Raw genomic sequence first — 23,137 nt, forward strand, 5'->3', positions numbered from 1 at the left:
CGCGGCCCGCCCGGGCGCCGCCGACCCGGCCCAGCGCACGGACGGACGGACGGACGCGGACGGACGCGGCCCCTCCCTGCCGCCGCCGCCCGCCCGCCCGGGGCTCCCACCTCGCCGGTGCCGGGCCCGGGAGCGATGACATCGACGGGGAAGGACGGCGGCGGGGCGCAGCACGCGCAGTATGTGGGGCCCTACCGGCTGGAGAAGACGCTGGGCAAGGGGCAGACAGGTGCGTGCGGGGCCGGGGCGCCGGGGGGCCCGCCGGCCGGGACTTTCGGGGAGACCCGGGGTCCGGGGGGAGCGGGAGCACCGAGGGTACCTGGGACAACGGGGGTAGGGAACTAGGGGACCGGGACACAGGAGGGGGGCGGTAGAGGACCGGGGACATCGATGGAGAACGGGGGCTGGAGGGACCAGGGCGCCGTGGGTCAGGGGGTTTCGGGGAGACCAGGGGTCCGTGGGGACCGGGGGCACCGAGGGGGCCCGGGGACACGTGTGTGTGTGTGGCGGGGGAACCAGGGGACCGGGGACATCGAAGGGGACTGGGGACATGGATGGGGACCGGGCGCCAGGAAGGACCAGGGGCTCAGGGGCGCACAGGCCCGCCGCCGGGGAGGCCGTGCTGACTGCGCGCCGAGCGGTGGGGGGGGGGGGGAGGCCCGGAAGGAGGTCGTCCCGAGCGGGGAGCTGTAGGCCCGGCCCGCGGCTCCGGCCGGCGGCCGCGAACAATGGGCAGCTGGGCGCCGGGTCCCGCCGCGGAGCCCGCAGGCCGCGCGGCTGCGGTCGGCCGGGCGCGGCCCAAGGACACGCGGCGCTGACAGGGGCGCATGGGCTGGGCCGGGCCGGGCCGGGCCAGCGCCCCTCGGCTCCGGCTGCAGGTGCGCGGCCTCGGCCGCATTGTGCGCCGGAGCGACCGGGCCCATTGTGCCGCGGGAGGAGGGGGCCGAGCGGGCGCCCATCTGCCGTCTGCCGCGGCCGTGCTAATAGGCGTGCTGCCCAAGCAGCTGCGCCCCGGGCCGCGCGCCCCCGTCCGCGACCCCCAACTCCTGGCGGCGGCGGGCAGGGAGGTGGCCCTACGCGTCCTGCGGGCGGACCAGGCCACCTTGGCCAGGCTCGGGCCTTCCTCCACGGTGAGAGTGGGAGAGTACCGAGGCGCCTCGGAGGGCTGGACAGCGCCTTGCACTCCTCCTAGCCGCTGTTTGGAATGTCTGCGGCAGGGCACTGCCCCAGGGGAGGGACAGGGAGGCTGGTACCCGGCCCTGTTCGGGATCCCAGGCCATAGATTGCAAAACCCCAGCCTGTGGGAGGAGGGAGCTCCTTGGCTGGTCCTGGCTGTCTTTCTGGTGATCAGGCTAGGTCCCAGCCTAGCAGCCATCCCCTCATCCAGCTGGCCAGGCGTTCACAGAGTGGCTTTGTGGGAGGCCAGCCTCAGCCATTTTCTTTCTTCTCCCAGGATGGGCCTTCCTGGCAGCCCAGAGGTCCGGTTGGCACTGACTGCTTCTCCCTGTCTCTCTGGGAAGTTCCTTAGACCTGGGGCCAGCAGGGGAGAGGAGGAAGGGAGGAGGAGGGTGCAGCGGTGCTGGTCCCACCCCGCTGGTGCAGGGTGGGGGCCCAGGAGGGAGCTGCTCTGGCCAGGGAGGCCGCAGGCCCTTCCCAAGCCCCCGTTGGTGGCACAGAGGTGGAGCTAGGAGATGCTGTTAGGGAGGAAAGTGGGCCAGGCCCTGGGCTCTCCGGGGAGGGCAGTGGCTGTGATGTAACTAAGGCAAAGCGCCTCGGAAGGGACCTGGCAGGGGGCGGGGGGAGCTGCCCCTCTCCCACTCTGGGTAGACAGCCCCCGTTCCAACTACTGAGGCCCTGAGGGGCCCCTGGCAGCAGGGCAGCACTTGTTGGGAGTGGGGGTGGTGTGGCCCGGGGTTCAAGGAGGAGGTGGCAGACCGCCGGTGTTCATCTGAGTTGAAAATATGCATGTTTCCTACAAGGATCAACTGTAGTTGGTGAAATCCTCAGTGGGGGAGGGACCTGGGGCAGCAGAATGTGGGAAGCAGTGAAATAATCTAATTATCGTACCAATAAAATGTGATTATAAGGAAGCATCGTCGTGTGAGTGGTGACAGCAATGAATTATACGTGCGCCGTGCTCAGCCGTCTCCATGGCAGGGGCTGGTCTCCGTACTCTTCATCGAGTTATCTTGTTGTACAGTTAATTACAGGAGGTTTCCACTGTAATTAACAGTAATGAATACAAAAGTCTATGCCGCGCGTGTGTGTCAACAACACGTTGCCATATGATGTTTAGAAGCAGCTCCAAGTGGCACACAAAGCTAGCAGCCTTCCTCCTCGGGTCCCTCTCCCCTTTGAGGGGAGTCGGCGGTTGGTCTAGCTGAGGCCCCCTCCCTGGGGGGGTCTGTCCATCCTGTGTTCCTTCTGGCTTCACCGAACACCTGCATCCCAGGAGGGCTTCGGGGGCGGCCGTCCTCTTGGTGCTGTCTCTCTGTCCCTTCTGTTGAAGGGTCATCTGGAGTTTGGTGGACGTGGGGCCTTGGGGTTGTGGGTGCACTGGGCCTGGCCACTGGGCTTGCTGGCTGGTCTTTGGCATCAAATGCCAAGAGAGTTGCAGTTTCCCAGGCCTGTCCTTTTGCTCCGGAGATAAACGTCTGACCTTATCTGGGGCTAGGCTTTCTGCCAGGAGACCTCAGCGGAAGAATGAAGGACTGTAGTTCCAAGTGCTGCCTCCCTCCCTGGACGACAGCATGCCTGGGTCCTCCCTGCTCTTCACTTGAGCTCTGCCCAAGTCCTGCAAAGGGGAAGCTGCAGTCAGGGAGGGAGTCAGCGGGCGACCGCTGGGCCTCTCAGCCCGGCAGGTCCCGAGCCAGGGCCCTTTGGCAGGTGGGCCTGCGGCTCTGCCCCAAGATGAGGCCTTCCAGAATCAGAGGTGGGGTGGGGGGCCGCTGCCCAGTGTGGAGTGCAGGTGTGGGTGGGGCTGCCCCCTCCGCCCAGCCAGACACCCCTCTGGTGGCAAGGATGGTCCAGCTTACACTGTTTATTGCATCTTTTCAGTGGCCAGGCTTCTTGTGTGGTGTTGGGCTCAGCAAGCGGGTTCCATCACTCACGTTGGTGTTAGGCCGCCTCTCCCGGGCTGGTGTGGCTGTGGTTTCGAGGGCATCTTCCTTCTTCCTGGGCATCTCCGCACAGCTGTCCTTAACATCCTGGGGTCGCCTGTATCGGCAGCCCTGGGGAGGCCTCTGTCCCAGGCGGTGTCGTGTTTTCTGGTGGGGGGATGGGTCTTTAGGTTCTGCTGGGGGACAGGTGTCACTGCCGAGGCTGTCTGTCCTGTCCCTGATGCAGGAAAGCCTTCTTTGCTGGAGGGGAGGGGGCACATGCAGAGGGTTCCGGGGGTTCCCGAGCAGGTCCAGGCGGGCACGTTGTGGCCGCCATGTGGCCTTCTGGCCTGTATCACTCTGGCCCCTTCAGGACATGGAGCAGGGCAGCATATGTGGCTGGGGCTCCGCTCCCAGAAGCCCGGAGGACAGCAGGCTCTGTGTGCTGTTTCCAGAGCTGGGGCCCACAGGAAGATGTGGGGCTCTTGGAAACCCTTTGTCTGTGGGTGGGAACTGAGGAGGAGGTGGCTGGGGCAGGACTGTCAGATGAAGGGTCAGTCCAGCTCACGAGAGACGGTGGGACTGTGGGGACCACCCCGCAGCTCACCTGGCTGGGCTTGCAGACTGGTGGGTGGGCCAGAGGGAGGAGCTGGGATGTCCCCTTCAGGTCCTCGAGGGACCTTTCGGAGAATTTGTGTGGGGTGCTGGAGTCAGGCAGGCTGGAGAGGAGTCCTGAGGTGGGGGAAGCCAGCAAAGATGGGACAGGTGAGGGAGGGGGAGACAGGTAGGCCCGCAGGTACTCCATGGCCCAGAGCTGGAGCAGATGGGAGAGCAGAGGCAGGGGTGGGAGGGGAGGCGTCTGGGGCATGGAGGACGTGTTTGGCTTTAGACAGTTGAGCAGAAGGCAGCTTGAGAGCCAGCGAGAGGCCGCAGGGTGTGGGCCCTGGAGATGGCGGGGGTGGGGGACTGGCTGGAGTCGGCCCTGGGGTGCCGTTGGGGGCTGAGGCCCAGAGAAGGGGTGCGGCCAGAGCAAAATGAAGGGAGACCGAGCGGGGAGCCAGGTGGGCCTCTGCTGGCCGTGTGTGGACTCCCTGCTGTGTCTGAGGATCGCTCCCCACCCCGTGAGCCTCCGCCCTCGGTGCTGCAGGCATGCCTCTGTCTGTCTAACCCGCCTACCAGTCTGGAAGCAGGCTCAGAACAGAGTGCTCTGCTCAAGGGCAGCAGCTCTTTGGGGATCGGGGGAAAGCCCAGCCTGCTCATGGCACAGGCCCGGTTTAAAAGTTCAAAGTAGCAGGACCCTATTCTCAAACAGTTGTGGTCAGAGCTCCAGGGCATGTAGGGAGCCCCCACGCCTGTCTCCCTGGCCCCCCGGAGCTGCTGGAAAGGCCTGTGTCCCACCAGTGATCGAGCAGGACAGACCCCACCCTAGACCCCCTCCCACAGTGCAGGCTCTCCCCCGGAAGCCCCCGGCTTGGGCTGAGAGCTGTCCCTGGGTGGGCTGTCCCTGTCAATGGAGGGCAGCTCAGCTTGGAGGTTTCTGGGGTCACGCCTTGAAGGATGGGCCGTTTCCCAAAGGTAAAGATGGGAGGGACCTGGAGGTGGCCCAAGGCCTAGGACCCTGGTCTCAAAGTGCCCCGTGCCCACTACGGTCAGCTGGAGCTCCGAGCGCCTCAGTTTTCATGGGTCCCGCCCGCTGCGGTCAACTGCAGCTCCGAGCGCCTCAGTTTTCGTGGGTCCCGCCCGCTGCGGTCAGCTGCACCTCCGAGCGCCTCAGTTTTCGTGGGTCCCGCCCGCTGCGGTCAGCTGCAGCTCCGAGTGCCCCCGCAGCGGCAGTGGTGACAGCTCTCTTGGGCCCGGGGAGCCATGTGTATCTGGAAGGACCTACCAGGCGGAGGGCACAGCCTGGGCGGCAGTGCAAAGGGGAAACCAGGTGCTGCTGGGCTTGACTCTAGCCGCGGGGTTCCCACAGGACGCCCCCACCCAGGAAGAGCATGTCCTGCGCCCAGGTGCCCTGTTGCCTCTCGAGCCGTCTGGGACCGGGATGCTTGCAGCTGCAAGTGCAAAGGCCGGGCCAGAGTGGATCCTCACGGAAGGCTCGAGGGGTGACAGCCACCCAGGACTGTGTTTGGGGGAGAGGAGCATCGAGGTGAGGGGCTCCAGGTCCTGCCCTGTACCCCGCCTGCCTGAGGGTGGCCAGGGGCAACCTGATCCTTTCTGTGGTTGGCAGGCTTGGCCACGCCTGGCGAAGCCTGTGGGACGGCGGCCTCCAGGGCTGGCTCCCCGGGCTCCCCTGCCTCTCCCCGAGCAGCCTCCTGAAGGACTGTGTAGGGCCGGCAAGGGGGTTGCCGCAGAAAGCCGGCCTGGCTTGGGCCCCAGCCAGGGGCACGTGTCTCAGGCTGATGGAGTCCTGGTTTCCATAGGTGTTTGTGGGCTGACCTCTGGGCCTGAATACACGCCATCCGCGTCCTCTCTGCCTGGACGTCAGTCCTGCCCTGTGATCGGCACCTTCAGTGTGCCCGAAGCAGCCAGTCTGACCAGGCCAGAGGCCGGATGCCGAGCCTGGCGCCTCTGCGGGCTGCCTGTGTGTGCAGATGCTGGGCGGGGGGGTCTGTGGCTGCCGTGGGCCAGGAGCAGTCGGGGCACCTTTGTGTGGCCTGGTGCTCTGCTTTGGAGAACACCTGTGCCTTCAGGGCCATGGGACTCAGAACGGGCTCCTCAGGGATCTCAGGGGGGTGAGGCTGCGCTGCTGGCCGTGCTGGGGGAGGAGGCGGGCTGACCGCTGTGGCCGCCCTGCCTCGGCCCCTGGGGCCTGGCTGCGCCTGGAGTTCCCCGGGCCCCACAGCCCCTCCTGCCTTGCCTGCCTCTGGTGGATGGTGTCCTTGTGGAGTGCTCGTGCTTTCTGGGGGCCCGTTGCTGTACGGTGAGCATGGGGGCCGCACACCTGTGGGGTGAGAGGCGCCTTGCTGCCTGCCTGTGGCCCCGCGTGCTCCCCATGTCGGCTCGTCCCTCCGGGCCTGCAGGGTGGGGCCCAGAGGCCTTTGTGGCCACCTCGGAGCTTAATGGGGTGGCTCTGTGCCAGAGGCCCAGGCTAGGGGCAGGCTGGACTCTGGCGCTCAGTGGCTGATGGACTTGGAGCCTCAGCCGCTCACCCCCAGAGTGGGTTTCCTGCAGCTTCTGTGAGGCTCGTGCTGGGAATCATGTCAGGGGGTGGGGCACATCTGTGGTGGGCAGTGTCTGGCCAGAGGACAGAGGGTCCACAGCTATCAGGTCGCATCTGGGGTCTCAGAGGACAGGAGGGACCCCTGGGCTCCTTAGGACCTTGCAGGAAGTCCCGTCAGATGTGGGGAGAGCTGGTGTCTCCTGACGGCTGCCCTGATGGAGCCCTTCCTGGTGCCGGGCCAGGTCAGCCCCAGGCCTGGGCTGAGCCTTCATGAGCCCGGCCAGGGGTGGCCAAGCTGTCCGCACTCTGCCCGAGGCCTTGCCCCAGTGGTGCCGGCTGGCTGACAGGGCTGCACCGGGCCAGCCGCTTCAGACACTGGACAGGAGGGAGGCTGGGCTGGGCCCGAGGCTGCGGGCACAAAGCAGGGATTGTGTCGGGCCCCACCCCGAGAGGTGGCCCAGGCCTTGTTCCTCAGCTTCTGAGGGGCCAGTGTTCTGGAGCCAGGCAGCAACCCCCCCAGCCCACAGCACTGTGCTCCCGAAGGCCCCGCGGCTTCTGAGAACAGTGCTTCTCTTCCAGCCGGTCTCCTCGCTGTGCCCTGGGGCAGTGGTGCCCTGGGCGGATTTCGAGGGGACACGGAGGCATAGAGCACCACATGAGATCCTGAGGGGACACACCCTGGCTGGGGGTGCAGCTTGTGAGGACAGAGCCGCTTCCCCCATGCTTGCCATATCCTTGTCCACGCAGGGGCTGGGGCTGACCCCACGTGAGCCTGGCCACGGGGGACAGAAGATTCCCAGGGCCTTATGGTTATGGGCTGGGGACTGGTGGAGGGGCTGAGGGTCCCTGGGACTAGGGGCTCAGCAGCCTGCCATTGGTGATGGAAGCACCCCACCATTACCGCCCACTCTGGGCTCAGGCAGGGCCCAAGGGTGTGCCCTGGAGGGCAGGGCTGGCCTCCCTGGCCCCAGGGCAGAGGTGGGAGGGCAGCCTAAACAGCGCTTATGTGGCTGAGTGACGCGTGACGTGTCAGGTGCCGGGGACACGTCAGGCCGCGGGGCCGTGGGCTGTCTGTGGGGGTGGTGGGAGGCTGCCTGGCCAGGAATGTGGCATCTGCGAGGGGTGGTTTGGCCCGGGTACCTACTGGGTGACTACTGACTTGGGCCAAGGGTCAGGGTGGAAGGAGACTGAGGAGGCAGCGCCTGGTGGCCCTATGTTCTGGGGGTGGCCGCCTGGGAACCTGACAGGCCCCCCCCCCCATGGCCAGCGTCAGCATGGCTGCAGGCCGGGAGGCCAGGGAAGAAGTGACGCTGGGGAGCGGCTGCCTGGGCTGGCCTGGCCTGGCTGAGAGCTCCCCTGAGCCCTGGCTGGCTGCTTCCCTGGGTGGGGGGCCTCCCACGGGGGCCATGCTGAGGTGGGAAAGGTGATGGGCGGAGGTGGCCACTGGGCGAGGCAGGGCTGGGGTGGGGAGGCAGCCCTGAGGCAGGGTAGCTGAACTCCCCTAGTTCTGTCTGAGACACGGGGGCCAACAGCAGACCGGGCTCACATGTCCAGCTTCCTGGGGTGGTGCCACTGACCCCAAGCTAGACGCCAGGGCACAGGTGGGCAGGGCCAGTCAGGAGCCCAGGTCTGCAGAGGCCAGGTGAAGCCCCTTCCCCAGGGTGGGGAGCCAAGGGCCTGGGTGTAGGCTGGGGGCCCTCACTGGGCAGCTTTCCTGCTGGGTACAGGCAGCATCAAGGAGCCCCTGATGCCTGTGGGGAGAGGCACCCTGGAACTTTCCAGCCTCTTTGCTCTTCAGGGCGGGAGGTTCAGTGTGCTGGGGGAGCTCCAGGTCCCCTGGGACCATTGAGATGTGTGTGGTCAGCTGGCCCATAGGTGTGACCCTGAGGATCCTGCCTCGTCCCTCCCTCCCGCATCCACTCCTGGCATATGGCGTGCAGGAGCCTAGAAGGGGCTGGGCCTGCCGCCCCCCCACAGGAGCCAGCTGGAAGGTGTGGGGTGTTGTGACTGTCCAGGGTCTCCAGGGTCGGCCTTTGTACAGTGCCCCCAGGGGCAGGGCCCCCACCGGGTCATCAGTGAAGAGCTCAGACTGGGTAGTCTGTGTGACCCCTTGGAGAGTCTCAGGTCCCTACCCTCAGTTTCTCGGTTCTCCTCGCGTGTGATGCTGGGTGAGGGACGCAGTGACCCGGTGTCCCCCTAGGGCCATGTGCCGGCCATGGTGCCTGAGGGGAGCCCCTGGCCAGGGCAGCGGAGTGCAGGGAGAAACGGGGATTGATGCGTTGTTCCCTTTACTCATCCCCTTGGCGGGTGCGGTATTCACACAGTTCTCGTTTGGGGGTGAGTGGGTGGGGATTGTTGCAAGGCCCGGCTGGGCCAGCCGTGCTGGGCTGCAGGGCTGGGGAGCAGGAGGGCACAGTCTTGGGGCCTCAGAGTGGTGGCTGCCTCACCCCGAAGGCTCTGGGCTGCTGAGGGGCTCGTCCTGTCCCTTCCCTCTGCCACACAGTGCCATATGGTGCCACGTTGCCCTAGGACACTGCCCTGCTCCGTGTCCTGAGGGCCACCTGGGATGGGGCCCTGCACTGGCTCCTGGGACTGCATTTGGGGCTGTCATGGGAGCGGCATCTTGTCTTCATCTGCACAGGGGCATTTTCAGACGCAGAAGACCCCGAGAGCCCACCCGAGCCTCGGCAACGGGAGGCTGATTTTGTCCCCCCCCCCCCCAAGCATTATTTGGAGGCAAGCCCCAGACATAGTTTAGATATTTTGGTGTGTGTCTGACAGAGATTCCAGAAAAGCACAGCATCAGATCACCCTGTGAAGTTAGCACCGATTCCCCAAACCGGCAGGAGTCCAGCCAGATGCTAGATTTTTCACCTAAGTGGCTGTTTCCCGGAGGCCAGCGTGGCCCGGGGCTAGGGGCTGCTGCCAGGGGTCCTCAAGCTGAGTGTCACCCCAAGGCCTGGGACCGTGAGGGTCTGCATTCCTGAGCTCCCCAGGGATGCTGCTGCAGGTGGGGACCCCACTGGGGGAGAGCACGGTGTGCGGCTGTGTCCTGTCCCGGCGTGGTGAGAACGGTGTGGCGGAGGCGTGGCCTGCATTCTCCAGTCCACGGATCCTCCATGCTGGTGCCACGTATGGGGTGCGGCAGAAGGCGGGCTCAGCGCTGCCTGGGGGCCTTGGGTCTGCCCCGTCCCGAAGCATCACTGCCCGTTGTGCACAAGAGGGACAGGCCCAGTGGGGCTGCTACACGTGGAGGAGTGGGTGTCGTGCAGGGTCGTGCAGGGTGGGGCCGGCCTGCCCAGCCCCCTGCGGCCATAGCAGCGTGAAAGAGGGAGGCCCCCTGTGCATGTGGGCCCCACCGCCCCTCCTCGCATCCCTCTGGTCCTCGTGTCCACGCCAGCCCACCCTCCCGGCTGTGCTGGTCCTCTCCTTGAGTGCCGGTGGGAGCACTCACTGCCTTGGGCACGCTGGAGGGGCACGCAGACAGCCGTGTGTGGGCTGGCCGGAGCTCGGGCCGGGTGGCCGAGGCACACACACACCCCGGGCCCACGTGGCAGCTCCGTCGTCCTGGAGCTGCTCGGCCAGCACGCCTGGCCTGTGCCTTCCGCATGTAGGAGAACCTGATGCCTGCTGTCCCCTGCGGTGTCTGAGTTCTTGGGCTTCCTGCCTGGTGCGAGGCCTGCTTGAGGCAGCCCTGTGGTCAGGGCTCACGCTCTCTGTGCAGATGCGTTCCCCAAATGTGCGTGCATGTCCTGCTGAGCCATCTGACCAGCATCGTGGTCCCCTGAAAGCATCTCCCTCTTCAAGCCCAGGACAGAGAAAGCTGCTGGCTGGCCAGCAGCAGGACACGGAGCAGGGCAGTGTCCCGGGGCAACATGGCACCGCATGGCACTGTGTGGCAGAGGGAAGGGACAGGACGAGCCCTCAGCAGCCCAGAGCCTTCGGGGTGAGGCAGCCACCACCCCGAGGCCCCTAGGAGGCTCCCTAGGAGCCCTGTCCCTGGAGCATGGCCTGACAGCCAGCAGGGCTGTCAGAAGCTGGAACGGGGGTGGCTGGGGGTGGGCAGACAACCTGGGACCCCTGCATTCTGCCCAGGAGTGCCCCTCACTGGTCCCTGCCAGCCCCCCCTTACCTTATCCCCCTTTCCCGAGTCTCCATGGGGAGCAGCCGCAAGCCCTGAGGTCGTGCCACCCTCCTGGGTGGAGGGGCTTGCTGGCCGCACCCCGACTCTGGGGTCTTCAGGACCGAGAGAAAACTGCCCTGTGTGGGGTCCTGGTTGTGGAGGGGGCGCCTGGGTCTGGTCTCTGTCCCTGGCAAGGCCGGCCTGCGTGGGGAGCTGTCCAGCAGGGCTGTGCTGAAGTCGGCAGCTTCCGCACCCGGTGAGCCAGGCTGCGGCTAGCCGCACATCCCCAGACCTCTGCTGCTGGGGGGAGGGCCAGATGTCTGGCAGGCTCCTGTGTCTGGGCCTGGCTGTGGGACAGCTTCTGAGCTGACGTGGGGCAGGAGGTGGAAGCCGCTGGGCTGCTAGACGTGCTTAGTGGCAGCTCCCAGGGGGGACCCCAGCCCCCGGTCCCCCCTCTCCCTGCAGAAGGAGCTGGTGGCCAGGTCTCCTGGGGCTGCCACTGACTCTCTGGGGGCAAGGGGAGGGCCAAAGCCCCAGAGAGCCACGACCGTGACTGCCACCTGTTCTCCAAGGCTGTGGGCACGAGGGAGCCCTTCCTGGCTCTGGGGTTGATTTGAGGTGACTTCCCAGGGCAGCCCCTGGACCCCCTCTGATATTTGCCCTGTATCCCCAATGGTAGGAACCTTCCTGTCAGGCCCCTTGCAGATGTGTGTGGGGGCTGCGAGGGCCCAGAGCCACCTGGGGGACTTGACCGGTTGCCTGGCCCGGTGCCCTGGAGGCTGTGGGTGGCTTGCACCATCGGGACTCCTTGGGGAGGAAGGCTGGTCCCCACCGGCCAGTTGTTACCCCTGTGGCCACCCTCTGGGCCCCCTTGTTTCAGGGGTCTTGTGGCCTGAGGGTGGATGATGTGCAGGAGTTTCTGCAGGACACTGAGCCATCGGTGGATGGCCTTGGGGTGGCCGAAGGGTTGTGGGTCCGAGGTATGCCTGTTCAAGCCCTTCACCTGCGGGGACAGAGATGTGGGGGTATGTCCCTGTCTCCCTGGCCCGTGGTGCTCCCTGCACAGTCTGCTCCTGCTGCCCCCTCCTCAGGGCTGGGAACTGGGGGGGATGGTGTAGAATTCAGGAAGCCAGGCTCCCGGCCCAAGACCACCATCCTGGGCTAGCAGGGGGTGGGCGTGGGTATCTCCCACAGAAGGCTGAGAATGAGGCAAAAGAGGGAGTGTTTCCTGTTGTTGGAGGGATGCTGGGCTTGGTGGATAGCGAGGGGTTGATTCTGGCTTATCTCTAAAGAGGCGGAGGGCTTGTCTCAGATTGGAAGTTTGCTGACTCTAAACCCCCAAATCCCAAGGGATTTATAACTAATCATAAAGTGGCACAGATAGAACATCCTCCAGCAGATGCCACGGAGTGACGGAGGGCATCTGCACACGTGGGCTGTGTTGTCCTGGCTGGCACAACAGATGTATGGGGGGCTTGGAGGGGGCTGGAGGGGAACCCCTAGGTAGCACCAGTGGCCCAGGGTCTTCAACGGAGCCCCCGTCAGATTCACTTCTAGCTTTGCTGCTGGCCGGGGGAAGGGCTGCGGTGTGCATTGTCCTCTGCGTCCCCAGAGAGCTGCTGTCCTGGGCACTGCCCTGTGGAGGTAGGGACAGGCCAACCCCCCCAGTCCCTCTGCCTGTGGGGTGCTCAGACCCATGTTCCACAGCTTGCCTTTGGGGTCAGCTAGCCATGGGGCCTCTGACTTTGGGGCTCTGCGTCACACCACCCCCTCCATACCGTCCTGCCCTGGTGTCTGAGGAGTGGGGTATGGAGCCCGGTTGGGTCACTTGGGCGTCAGTCACAGTTGTCCCTACATCCAGAGACCCAGAAGGGTGGCCACTCCCCACCCCAGGCCATGCCATCCTCAGTCCATAGATCAGTATGGGGGTCACCTCGTTGTCGGGTTGATGCTGCTGATGCCCCTGTTGGGAGCCAGGCTGGGGGTGGGTTGCGGATGACCAGCAGGGGGATTGGACTGAAGGCCACATCCAGGGGAAGGCTGGGGAACAAGCCTGAGCTGGTTAGCCCTGTGGTCTCACTCACTGCTCCCTCTGTCCAGGTGTCTGCAGCATCCTGAGTCCACCCAGCTGGGCGGCCTGTAGGTGACAGTCCCGAGTCCCCGCCACACCCCCAGTGGCCCCTGGCGGCTCCAGCAAGGTCCCGCCCATCTGCCTCTGCCCAGGACTTCAACGTGGGGCAGTGGGTCACTCTACCGAGGGACATCCTTATCCTTAGCATCTGTGTGGCTGGCCCTTTAGGAGGTCTGGAAGAGACCCCTGGGGAAGCCAGGCCCCCTGAGAGGGGCTGGCAGCTGTGGGCATGATCCCCAGGCCCCGTCTGGTCAGCTCTGCACATCCATGCTGGACCTCAGGAGCTCGCTGCTGTGGGGCGTCCCGCTGTACCTGGGGGCCTGCAGACCAGCTCCCACTACTGTGGAGGCATTTCTTCTCTTAGATGACAAGTGCTCTCTGCCCTGGTGACCCAGCAGCCCCCAGAAAGAGCATGGGCATGCGGGGGGCGGGGTGTCAGCTCTAAGCAGGCACAGGGCAGGTGGGGGCCAGGCCCATCCGCGGCTCAGCAGAGACAGCCTGGGAGCCCCGTGCTGGCAGGGTGATGTCGGGTTCTCTGGCGTAGCCTCAGGACAGGTGGCCTGCATTTGGGTACGGGCCTTCCTAACCTGGCCCCGTGTCCAGTGGGCCTGCATTGAGACTGGCCTGCAGGTTTCCAAGTGCAGAGGGCACGTGTCTGTGTATTAGCACCTTGCCTGCTCCAGACCCTGGGCAGTGGGTGCTGGTGGGGGTAGGGGAGGCTTGTGGGACAGGGCCTGGCTCGGGATTCAGGGCATCGGGGGTCAGGAGGTCAGGGCAGTGGTCCAGGGAGCAGCAGGCCTGAGGTTGTGTGTTGGCGGATGGTGGGCACGTCCGGGGAGGGGCTGCTGTTTTTCTGGGACCTTGTGCCCATTCTTGCCTTCTGGGTGGCCGAGCCCATCACCCGAGGGCCAGCGCTGAGAGAAGAGGTGGTAGAGATGGACATCCCACCCCGGCTCCGTGACTGTGGACAACTCTGGGCAGGTGGGCCTCAGGAACCCATGCAGGTGTTTGGGAGGATGGGAGTGACACATATGGGCAGGCGGGTCTTTGTCTCTCTCCTCTCTCTCTCCATCCTTTGGAGCAAGCTGCCCACTGCCTGCTAAGCAGATTCTATTATTACCCCACGCCGGAGATTACATCCTCGTGGTGCCCTTCCGGGGATGGGCAGGCTCTCCTGGTTCCCAACTCCGGCGGGGGGGGGGCAGGGCAGAGGGCCGCAGGTCTGTTCTCCCGCTTCTGCTGGTACTGAAGGCAGGGGGTGCGGTCAGCCGTCTGTCTGGGGAGCACATCCCTCCGAGGGACCCAAGCACGTCTGGGTTTGTCCCCACAGAGGTAGCTCCCTTGGCAGAGGGGCTAAAAAGTACCCTGGACCTCTGTGCCTCACCCAGGCCCAGTGCCAGGCTCTCTGGGCAGCCTTGGCCAGGTGGCAAACGGCCCACTCATTGCCCCCCCAGCCCTGGTGCCTTGGCATCTGTGTCATGTGGGGCACCGGCCAGGGTCCCTGAGCCCGGCCACCCTGCCCCAGCACCTGCCTCAGCCCTTAGCTCCCCTGGGTCAGGTGCTCCTCAGTCAGGGAATCTGTGCCTTCGTATGGAGTGAGGCCCCGGGGCCTGCCCCCAGCCAGCACCCAGCGGGTCCTGGGCCCTGGGCTTCCTATCCTGGTCTCCTTTTCTAGGTAGAGCTACCCTGTCCTGCCCGGGACCCTTGAGCCAGGATTGCGCTCTCAGGGAGGAGTCTAGGAAGAGGGCCTGAATCAGTGTGCCCCCATCCCATAAGCAGGGAGGGGGCACAAGCTTGCTGGCCCCTGGCGGGGGGGAGGGACACAAGACCATCCTAGTGATTGGGGAAACCAAGTCAGATAGTTTTTTAAGCGCAGATCAGGTTGTTATTTTTTTTGTTGTTGGTTTGCTTGTTTTCAATGCTAAACTCCAAATTGACAGAGTGCAGAGTGGTCCCCATGGTGTCTGCTCCCCGGCAGAGACAGTTTCTTGGGAAACCCCTGTAGACTTGTCCCACCTGGGGGACAGGAGGCCTTGCTGCCCTCCAGGGGTCCATCTGCCCTCCCGTTTCGTCCTCTCCAGCCCGCTGGGCTGTGGGAGCCCGTGTGTCTCCAAGGCCGACCTGGGCAGCCCTCGTGGGCATGCTGGGGGTGTCTGGTGGCCGCAGGTGGGGCGGGCTGTGCCCTCGTCTGCCTGACCACAGGCTGGCTGGCAGATGCAAGGGCCCTCAGCGGCACGTGGCTTCCCTGTGTCTTGTGTCAGGACTGATGACACAGCCAGGGTGCTCATGGGAGCTGGGAAGCAGGCAGGGATGGAGGGTGCCTGGCCTCTGGCGTCTGCTGTATTGGGGAGGCCCTGTGGCTTCCAGGAAGTATTGGCACCCCGGCTTAGCGTGTGGGTGCCCCTGGGCCTGGCTCTGTGCCTGAGGGTCCCTCTGCCTAGCAGATGCGTGTGGAGTCGGACGGGGTTGTGCCTGGCCCCCAGAGGCCATGGGTGTGTGTGTGTGCAGTGACAGGTGGTGGCTCCCTCAGGCTTCCCAGGGCGGGCAATCCCACTGCCGTCCCAGGGGCCTGGCGGGAGGGGGCTGGCCGGTGTGGAGACGGTAGGGAGGGAAGGCCTCTGTGCTCCGCTGGGCAGGTAGGCTGAGGTCTGTGTCTGCTGCTGACCCCTGGGGCCTGGACTGCTGGCTGCTGGCCTCTCCTGGCGACCCCTGCTCTTCCCCCTGCCAGGCACTCGGTCACTGACTCAGGTGCTCTGCCGGCTGAACCACTGTGTCCCTCCCTACCTCCGTGGGGGACTGGACAGCTGCTGGCCACACCATGGTGTCCACACTGCGGGTGTGACCCTGGCCCCCTGGGGTCTTGCCTCCTTGCACGTGGGGCCCCTTGTGTGCTAGGCCCGGCCCCCTTCCCTTCACGGCAGCCCCCGGGCCCTCGCCCTCTGCCGCCTGCTCCCGGCAAGCCCACCCCCTTCCTGAGGCCCCTCAGCACCCACCTTCCTGCCTCCAGCCTGTGGGCATTGGCAGGTGACCCCATCATTAGCCCCCGGTCCTGAGGCGTCTGAAACTAGGACACCAGCTTAAGAAAAAAACCACAATTTGCTAGATTGAGTTTCTGAATAGTTACTGGGCTTAATCAAAATATTTCACTGGGCTAATTTTGTAGTATTGAATTGAAAAGCCAGTCAGGAGAATCTCATGGGGTCGTCTGCCGCTGTTGGAACCAGACACGTGGCTCCCCCTCGCCTGCCCCACCCACGGCTCCTTCCTCCTGGACTTCCCAGTGCGGAGTGGGCGGAGGTTCTGGGCAGGGGGGCAGAGAGGGGCATGCAGGGCTGGGGCCAGCTGTCTGCTGTCGCGTCACCCAGGGGAGCCCCAGAACTAATGGCTTCACAGCATCCTGCCCCCCAGACAAGGCTGTGGGCTCCCTTCGGGCATCCTGCCTCATGCCTGCATACAGCTAGCTGAGCCCCGCCTGCCCACAGGGCTGTGGTCAGAGGGGCGTTGGGGCCCTGCTGGGGCCCAGGTGGCAGGCACCTCCTCACTTTCTCTCTGACTCTCCCCCAGGCAGAGGGGCCCCCGTGGTTCTCAGGTTGGATCTTCAGGTCTCCGAGCGCCTGGGGCTCATGCCCATAGGATGCAGAACTGAGCGCACAGTAGGTGGACGCCCCTCAGAGATGCTGGTGGGCAGGTGGGCCCTGCTGGGTCTGGGGGGAGCCCCAGCCCGGAGGTAGGGATGGTGATGTTCTGCTCTGGATGTCAGCCAGGGGTGTGCCGCTGAGGGAGGAGCGGCTGCCCTCCTGTCTGGCTCCAGGGTGAGTGGGCCGTCTGGGGGCTCCTCGTCGTGGGGGAGGGGAGGGAGGGTGGGGTGCCCCATCGCAACACACCCCATGAATCTTGATGCCTCTGTGATTGCCATGGCAACCACCTAGCGCCAAGCCTGTGACTCTGGAAGAGAGGGGAATCCCCTCCCTCCCTCCCCCCGCCCGCCCTGCTGCCTGTAGCCTGCCTCCCCTCCCCGCCAGTCCCGAGATCTGGGGCAGCCCCCAGCCTCCCTCCCTACCCTCCGGGGAGCTCACGGTGCCCTGCTGGGGCATCCCCTGGTTTCCCCCACGGCCCATACTCCGCAAATCTGGGAGGAGGGACCCAGGTCCTGTGGCCCTGAGCGAGTCCCCGCTTGTGGTGGGACGGAGTCCAGTGTCCCAGACACAACTTGGTGGACAGGTCCCTGGGCAGCAGCCCTGAGAAGGCGGATGCAGTGTCATGGGGGCTTCACACCACAGCCCCAGGCTGGAGGGGGCTCTCGATGCCTGCCCTGTCCCGGCCTTCTGGACCCACCGGGGAGGTGGCCGGTGAATGGAGGGGGCGGGCACTGGGCAGAAAGGGCAGGGCCGACCTGGGAGGGCTGGCGTCCTCTTGTTCCTGCACCTCTGCCTTGAGCCCGCCTGACTCCCCCACGCCCGGGCCCTGTGCCTGAGCGTGGAGAGCTGTGGCCGGGCTGGGAATGGTCCTCCAGGAAGTCCTCCAGTGCCCTCCAGGAGGGTCCCGGCTGGTGGGCCTGTGCAGGCCAGCCTGCAACCCTGTCTGGGTGTGATGTTTGGGGAACTGCTCATCTCACCTTCGGCTCTTTTGAGCAATGTGGCACCGGTGGGTTTCTCAAGGAGCTGGTCAGAGGGCCATCTTTCCCCAACTCGCCTGATCTTCCCTTCGTGGTCTGGGGGGGCCGGGATGCTCCGAGTCAGTCGTCGGGAGGCTGCCCGAATGCCTGTGCCCTTGGTGTTTTACTCCCCACATCCGGTGATTCCAACAGGGCAGGAGGATCGGCCGCTGGCCGCTGCAGAGGCCGAGGGGTCTCACAGGGGTGGGAGGACCCTTGAGGAGGGTGCCCATGGCTGTCTGGTCGTGTGGACGGCTCTCAGGCGGGCGCCCAGGTAGAAACCCACAGGAGCGGTTTTGAGTCTGCATTGGTTACACCCCCCCGGAGGTGCTGCAAGCAGCCGCAAGAGCAGATGACTGGAGAGTCAGGTCTTAGGAGGTAAACCAGAGTTCAAAAAACAACAAAAAAGAAAAAGCATGGGGACACCTGGGTGGCTCAGATGGTTAAGCGTCTGCCTTCGGCTCAGGTCACGATCCCAGGGTCCTGGGATCGAGTTCCGCATCGGGCTCCCTGCTAGGCGGGAAGCCTGCTTCTCCCTCTCCCTCTGCTGCTGCCTCTCTCTATCTCTCTCTCTGACTCTCATGAATAAATAAATAAAACAAACAAAAAAAAAAAAAGAAAAAAAAGAAAAAGCATGAGCTTAGCCTCTGTCCCGGGCTGTGTGTGGTCACTTGAACCTGCTGCTCATGTGCTGGGCGCCTTCAGCCAAGTCACCTGACCTGTCTGAGCCTGGGCCTCATTGAGAAAGGGGCCCCCGTGGTGTGTGTCTCCCAGAGGCGTGAGAACTCCCCACGGTCTCGGGGCCGGGCCTGGATCGGGCGTCCGGTGGCCTGCTGCTGCCTTCTTGTCCCGGCACCCGCCCCGTGCCCTCAGGCCCCCATAGCCAGCCCGGACGGCAGAGCATGGTGGTTGCTGTCCTTCCAGGAGGTGCCCTCAGCCCACCTGGAGTTTATTTGAGGCAGCAGGTGAAGGCAGAAGCACCCGCTGTGTCTGTGCGGCTTGCTCACCTGCCAGGCACCACCCACGTGGTAGCCAGGACTGTCCGAGCTTCCCCACTGGGGTCTACGCATGCCTCAGGGTGGGCCTGCGTGGGTGGCTGGCGTCCTGTGGATGCATTGGGGTTGGGCTTTCCTTGGTGGGGGCACCGCAGGGCAGGTGGGTCAGGGACCAGGCGGGTCACTGGCCATCCCCAGTGCGAGACAGGCCCTGCCCTGGGCGGGCTGTTCCGTGGCAGGAGCTGGGGCCGGGGTGGCTGGAGTGGCCGGAGGCCCTCACCTGGCCTTCCGTGTAGGAGGAAGCAGCTGTGAGCTGGCTGAGGCCAGGCCCGCTTGCTGCGAGCAGGGAGGCCTGGAGGCCAGTGGGGGCTGCAGGCCCTGGAGCCTGCCCAGCCCAAGGAGCAGGGAAACCGGGGAGGGGGGGGCGGGGAGTGCTTAGTGCGCCTGCCAGCCTGCTCTCGTTGCCATGGCAACAGATGGTGGTTTGGCAGGAGAGAGGAGGGGGAGGGCTTTGTATGAGGCGGCGCGGGGTTGGGAGACCAGCTGGGGGTCCTTGGGGGGGGGGTGGTGGGAGCTCTGGCTGCCAGGCTGAGCAGGCTCCCCAACCGCGGCCCCCAGAGTGGCCCAACTGCCCTCAGGGGCAAAGTAAACCCACGCGGAGCTTCCATTCCCTGGAGCTCCAGCCTCGCCCCTGCTCACAGTGGGGCCCTCTCTCGCCCACCTCTCCCTCTTTCCTCCTTGCTCCTGGGCCAGAGCCCCCACCTGGACATCCCAAGAGCCTGGGTCAGTGAGCAGGGTTGGGGGTGGGGTGCTGCGCTGAACAGTGGGCATGGCTCTGCCCCGGTCCTGGACTGGCTTCTGACCACAGGGGAACCTGCCACCCCGGGATGGTCGGGTCCCCAGCAGCCCGGGGGACACACCCTCTCTCCTGCCTGCTGGGAGGGCGAGGTCCAGGCCCTCCGGGGTGATCACCTGGGCCCCTCTAGCCCGCACCCCCAGCTCCTGCTGCACCCACCCGCTCCTCAAAGCCAGGCCGGCTCCTACCACAGAGGCAACTTGCCACCCTGCGGGCTCAGCCCAGACCGCCTGGTTATTTTCCCGCGTGAGTGGGAGTCCCTGTGCGCATGCGCGTGCGTGAGTGTGGAGAGAGCCACCCACGGGGAGGACTCTGCGCTTCCACCGGCACCAGCTGAGGCCCAGCTGTCAGGTTCGCCGGTGGGAATGCATGCACCCGAGCTGAGTCCTTGGGCCTGCCGCCACCCACCCCACGGCTGAGCAGGCTGCTGGCCACCTGCCGAGCCTCGGGTCCCCTGGGCCCAAGCCAGGCTACTTCCGGGGCAGGCTCTCCAACCCAGTTTGGTATCTGAGGCCCTGTCCTTGCCCCCCACCCCCACTAGCTCCTCCTGCAAACAAGCAGGCAGCACTCAGCCTGGGGCAGGGATGTGGGTGGGGCCTGGGGACAGGAGCTGCCTCTCCCCAGCCCCAGAGACTACTCTGGGGGGTTTATCCCTTGGTCCCTCCTCCTGCCCCCGCCCAGAGGCCCCCCCACTGCCCTTGTTCGGAGCTTATGGGCCTTCTGCCCTGTGGCCTTGTTGGGAAGGACCAGGGGCGCTGGGGCTAGTTTCTCTGTGGCATATCACGGCCCTCAGGGCTGAGACCTAAGTCAGGGTCAGAGGGAGCAGGCCGGCACCCCAGGGCCTGTCCTGGAGTTGCTGTGCTGGCCTCAGTGCCCTGTGAGCACCCCTGGGGGCATCTGACCCATCACCAATGCCCCGGCAATGCTCTTCCCGGCAGCCTTCAGCCTGACGCTTCCCAAAGGCTTCCTTGGGAACCCCAAGGGCAGACCCATTCCCCTGGGTCTATGTCTCAGCCCCACCACCCTCTCTCATCAGCCCAGGGGACCCCTCCTCTGCCCCACCTTCTTTTACCTCCCCTGCAGCCCCTCGCAAAGACCACAGGGAGGACCTGGCCCCAGAGCCCAGTGCTGACCCTTGGAGGCACTCCAAAGATGCTTTCCCAGGACTGGATTTCTCCATCAAGGACCCTGAGCTGGGGCTTTGGGAGACTGGGGCCTGGGGAGTCCCTTTGCAGCAGAGGGTCCAGAAGGCCCAGGCTGTGGGCTGTCTTCTTGATCCTTCCCTAGGAACGAGCTGTGTGCTGATGGGAAGCATGTCAAACTTGCCCTGCTCGAGTGCATGCGTGCATATGTGTGTAATGTGTGTATGCACGTACTTCTGTGAAGGTGGGGCCTCCAGGCCCCTCCCTCGCCCCCCGCCCAGCGCTAACCAGAGGGGGCGGGGTGGGTGGTGGGCAAAGCAGAGTGGTGGGAGGTTGGAGGGGCAGAGCTAGATTGTGTGGTGGGCTTGGCACCCCTCCCATGCCCAGCCCCTGCTGCTGCCCTCCCCTTTGGGGGTAATGAGGGCCTGCCCCTGCACCTCCAGTCTGTGTGGCCTGCATCCCCTCTGGGCACATGGCCTCAGAGCAGACAAGCTGACCTATTCCCTGGGGTGGAGAGTGTACCAGGAAAGCTGCTGGTGGGGGCCTCCTGGCTCCTGGCTCTGGGGGAGCTCCCCTGTTCCTCTACCCACCGCCCCTGTGGGGTCTCTGCCTGCTCCCAAGGCTGGGGTCCTGGGACAGGCCAGCTGCAGCCCCCATTCCCTCCAGGTGGGGTGTGGTTGGCTGAGGACTTGGGGTGAGGGCGCAGAGACCTCTGGGAGGAGGTAGGAAGTCGGAGGAAGACCTTGGGTCAGCCCAGGGAGCAGCTTCCAGTCCCTTTTCCGAGGGGTCATTTTCAGAGTTGGGGCTGCACCTGCAAGGCTCCCTCCCTTGGAGAAGTTTGGTTAGCGGCAAAGTGGTGGTTGCCGCTCCTGGTGGTGGAGAAGCAAATGGATTTCATAGCTGGTTTGGTAAAATGCTCGCTTTTTTTTGGTTGGACTTAGTTTGACTGTTTTCAGTCTAAGAAAAGTATTCCTGGAAGGTGGGGGAGGGGCAGCCAGAGCCAGCAGAAGTGTGGGGTGAGCCCACTGAGTGAGGAGACATGGGGGGCAGCCAGGCTGGGCCGGGGCCCTGGGGCCTGTGTGGGACCGGCAGGCTGTGTGTGGGACAACAGGATGCTGAGGCTGTGCTCCTCCAGCCAGCCACACCCTGCCCCCCGGGTCCCCCGGCCCCAGCTGCCCGATAGAGCCCCCCTGGGTCAGGAGGGGAGTGGACCTGGAGCATCTGGGGCCTGTAGAGCTGGGGCGGAGCCCTGTCTTGGGGACTTCCCACACTGTCCCATTATTGCTGTCCCCTGACCCCGTGAATCCAAGAGCTTATGGGGACCTGGAGAAGGGGTCCTGACCTCAGCCCCACGGCCAGCGGGACGACCTGCTATCCACCCTCACTGCACCAGCTCCTCATGCCGTCTTTAGTGACGCTGCTGGTCGAGGGGCGGCTGAGCTTGGCAGTGGCTGTGGCCCTCCCGGGAAAGTGCAGGGATGTTCTGCCAGGCATGCTGACTGCTGGCTCTGGCCTGGGCTGCCTACAGCCAGAAGGACGTGGCCCCTGGGGTGGGCTCAAAGACCAAGGCCGAGGGCAGCCCCAGTCAGTGCAGCAGGGCATGGCACTGGGGCCACCGCTGGGGTCAAGGCTCATCTGCAGAGCCTGGCATGGGCGTGGGGCTGCCCACGATGGCTGTGTCTGGATGCCTGTGGGGACACGTGGTGAGCCAGCCCCAACCCGGCTGCACCCCCCCTGGAGAACGGGCCCCTCCCCAGGACCGGCACCTGCGTCTCACCTGATGCCGAGAATGGGCTGTGTCTGAGCGGTGCTTTATACAGCAAATTGTTGGGTAGTTGTCATGTGCTAATCAGTGATAACTGCTTTTGCTTGATCTGGGCTTTAGTTCTAGAACAATTAAGTATCATCAATTAATTTAAAAAGAAGAATTTACTTTCATTTTCAAAGTAAAATGTATCACGTAGGAACTAAGATTAGTACTTACCAAAGAAATCACGCCCGAAGTTCACCCTGTGTCACTGGTTTAGGTTTTAAAGGGGAGCAGAGGGGCGCCTGGGTGGCTCAGTCGGTTAAGTGGCTGCCTTCGGCTCGGGTCGTGATCCCGGGGTCCTGGGATCGAGCCCCGCATCGGGCTCCCTGCTCCGCGGGGAGCCTGCTTCTCCCTCCGCCTCTGCCTCTCTCTCTCTCTCTGACTTTCATGAATAAATAAATAAAACATTTAAAAAAAATAAAAATAAAAAATAAAAAAAAATAAAGGGGAGCAGAGCTCCGGGGCTGGGGGGCGGCGTGCACACACGGTAACCTGCCGTGTGCGCGCTCACCCTGCTGCCCCTCCCTCACATGCGCACTCTGTCCCGTGCAGTTGGCCTGCTCAGAGGAAAGGGGGGCCTGGCCAGCTTTTGTGGGAGGCTCACAGGTGCTCCTGGTAGGGGGCTCTGTGCACCCCCCCTGCCGTCGCACAGAGGCCCTCGAACTCCTGGCCTGGGCCACCGGTGCTCTCAGGACTTGTGTTCTGGGACTTAGTTTTTACAGATCTTTGCAACTCAAAAGTTCTGAAGTCCCTGGCCAGCTGGCACCCGGAACAAGATGGACAGAGTTCATCACTGGCTTCTTGTGGCAACCCCGGGCCTTGTCTGGCACACAGGGTCCCTCCCAGTGGCGGGGGCAGTGTGGCCCGGGGCGGGGGTGGGAGCTGGGGAGAGGGGGCAGCTGGGAGGCCAGGCTGCAGGTGCGGGGAGCGGCGGGACTTCTTGGCTCCGGGGGCCCGGAGCTGTGTCCTGCTGTGTGTGGGACTGCCACCTGTGTAGAGGTGTTGGCCAGGCTTTCTGCAGGATCCTGAGCAGGTGCCGCGGATCTCTCGGGCACAGGAGACCCCGCCGGCCGGTTGTCTTCGTTCTGTGTCAAGGTGGTGCCCGGGTAGCCACTCACACGTGGTCCAGAATGGGGCTCTGCAGCCTCTCCAGGGAGGGCCGACTTGG

At 64.8% G+C, this 23,137-nt stretch overlaps 2 protein-coding genes across 5 annotated transcripts in view; both read left to right on the forward strand.

Annotated features, from left to right (window-relative positions):
* The window catches only part of TSPAN4 (tetraspanin 4), a 559,204-nt gene that overhangs the window by 347,144 nt on the left and 188,923 nt on the right, over positions 1-23,137 (forward strand). The window lies entirely within an intron of this gene.
* Positions 136-23,137, forward strand: part of BRSK2 (BR serine/threonine kinase 2) — a 68,184-nt gene continuing 45,182 nt past the window's right edge. For all 3 annotated transcript variants that reach the window (XM_044919670.1, XM_044919671.1, XM_044919672.1), the window contains exon 1: positions 136-229. In XM_044919670.1, the coding sequence (XP_044775605.1) occupies positions 136-229 (94 nt within the window). The remainder of the gene's footprint in view (positions 230-23,137) is intronic.

The sequence above is a fragment of the Neomonachus schauinslandi genome, chromosome 11, assembly GCF_002201575.2.
Source record: "Neomonachus schauinslandi chromosome 11, ASM220157v2, whole genome shotgun sequence".
NCBI classification, from domain to species: domain Eukaryota; kingdom Metazoa; phylum Chordata; class Mammalia; order Carnivora; family Phocidae; genus Neomonachus; species Neomonachus schauinslandi.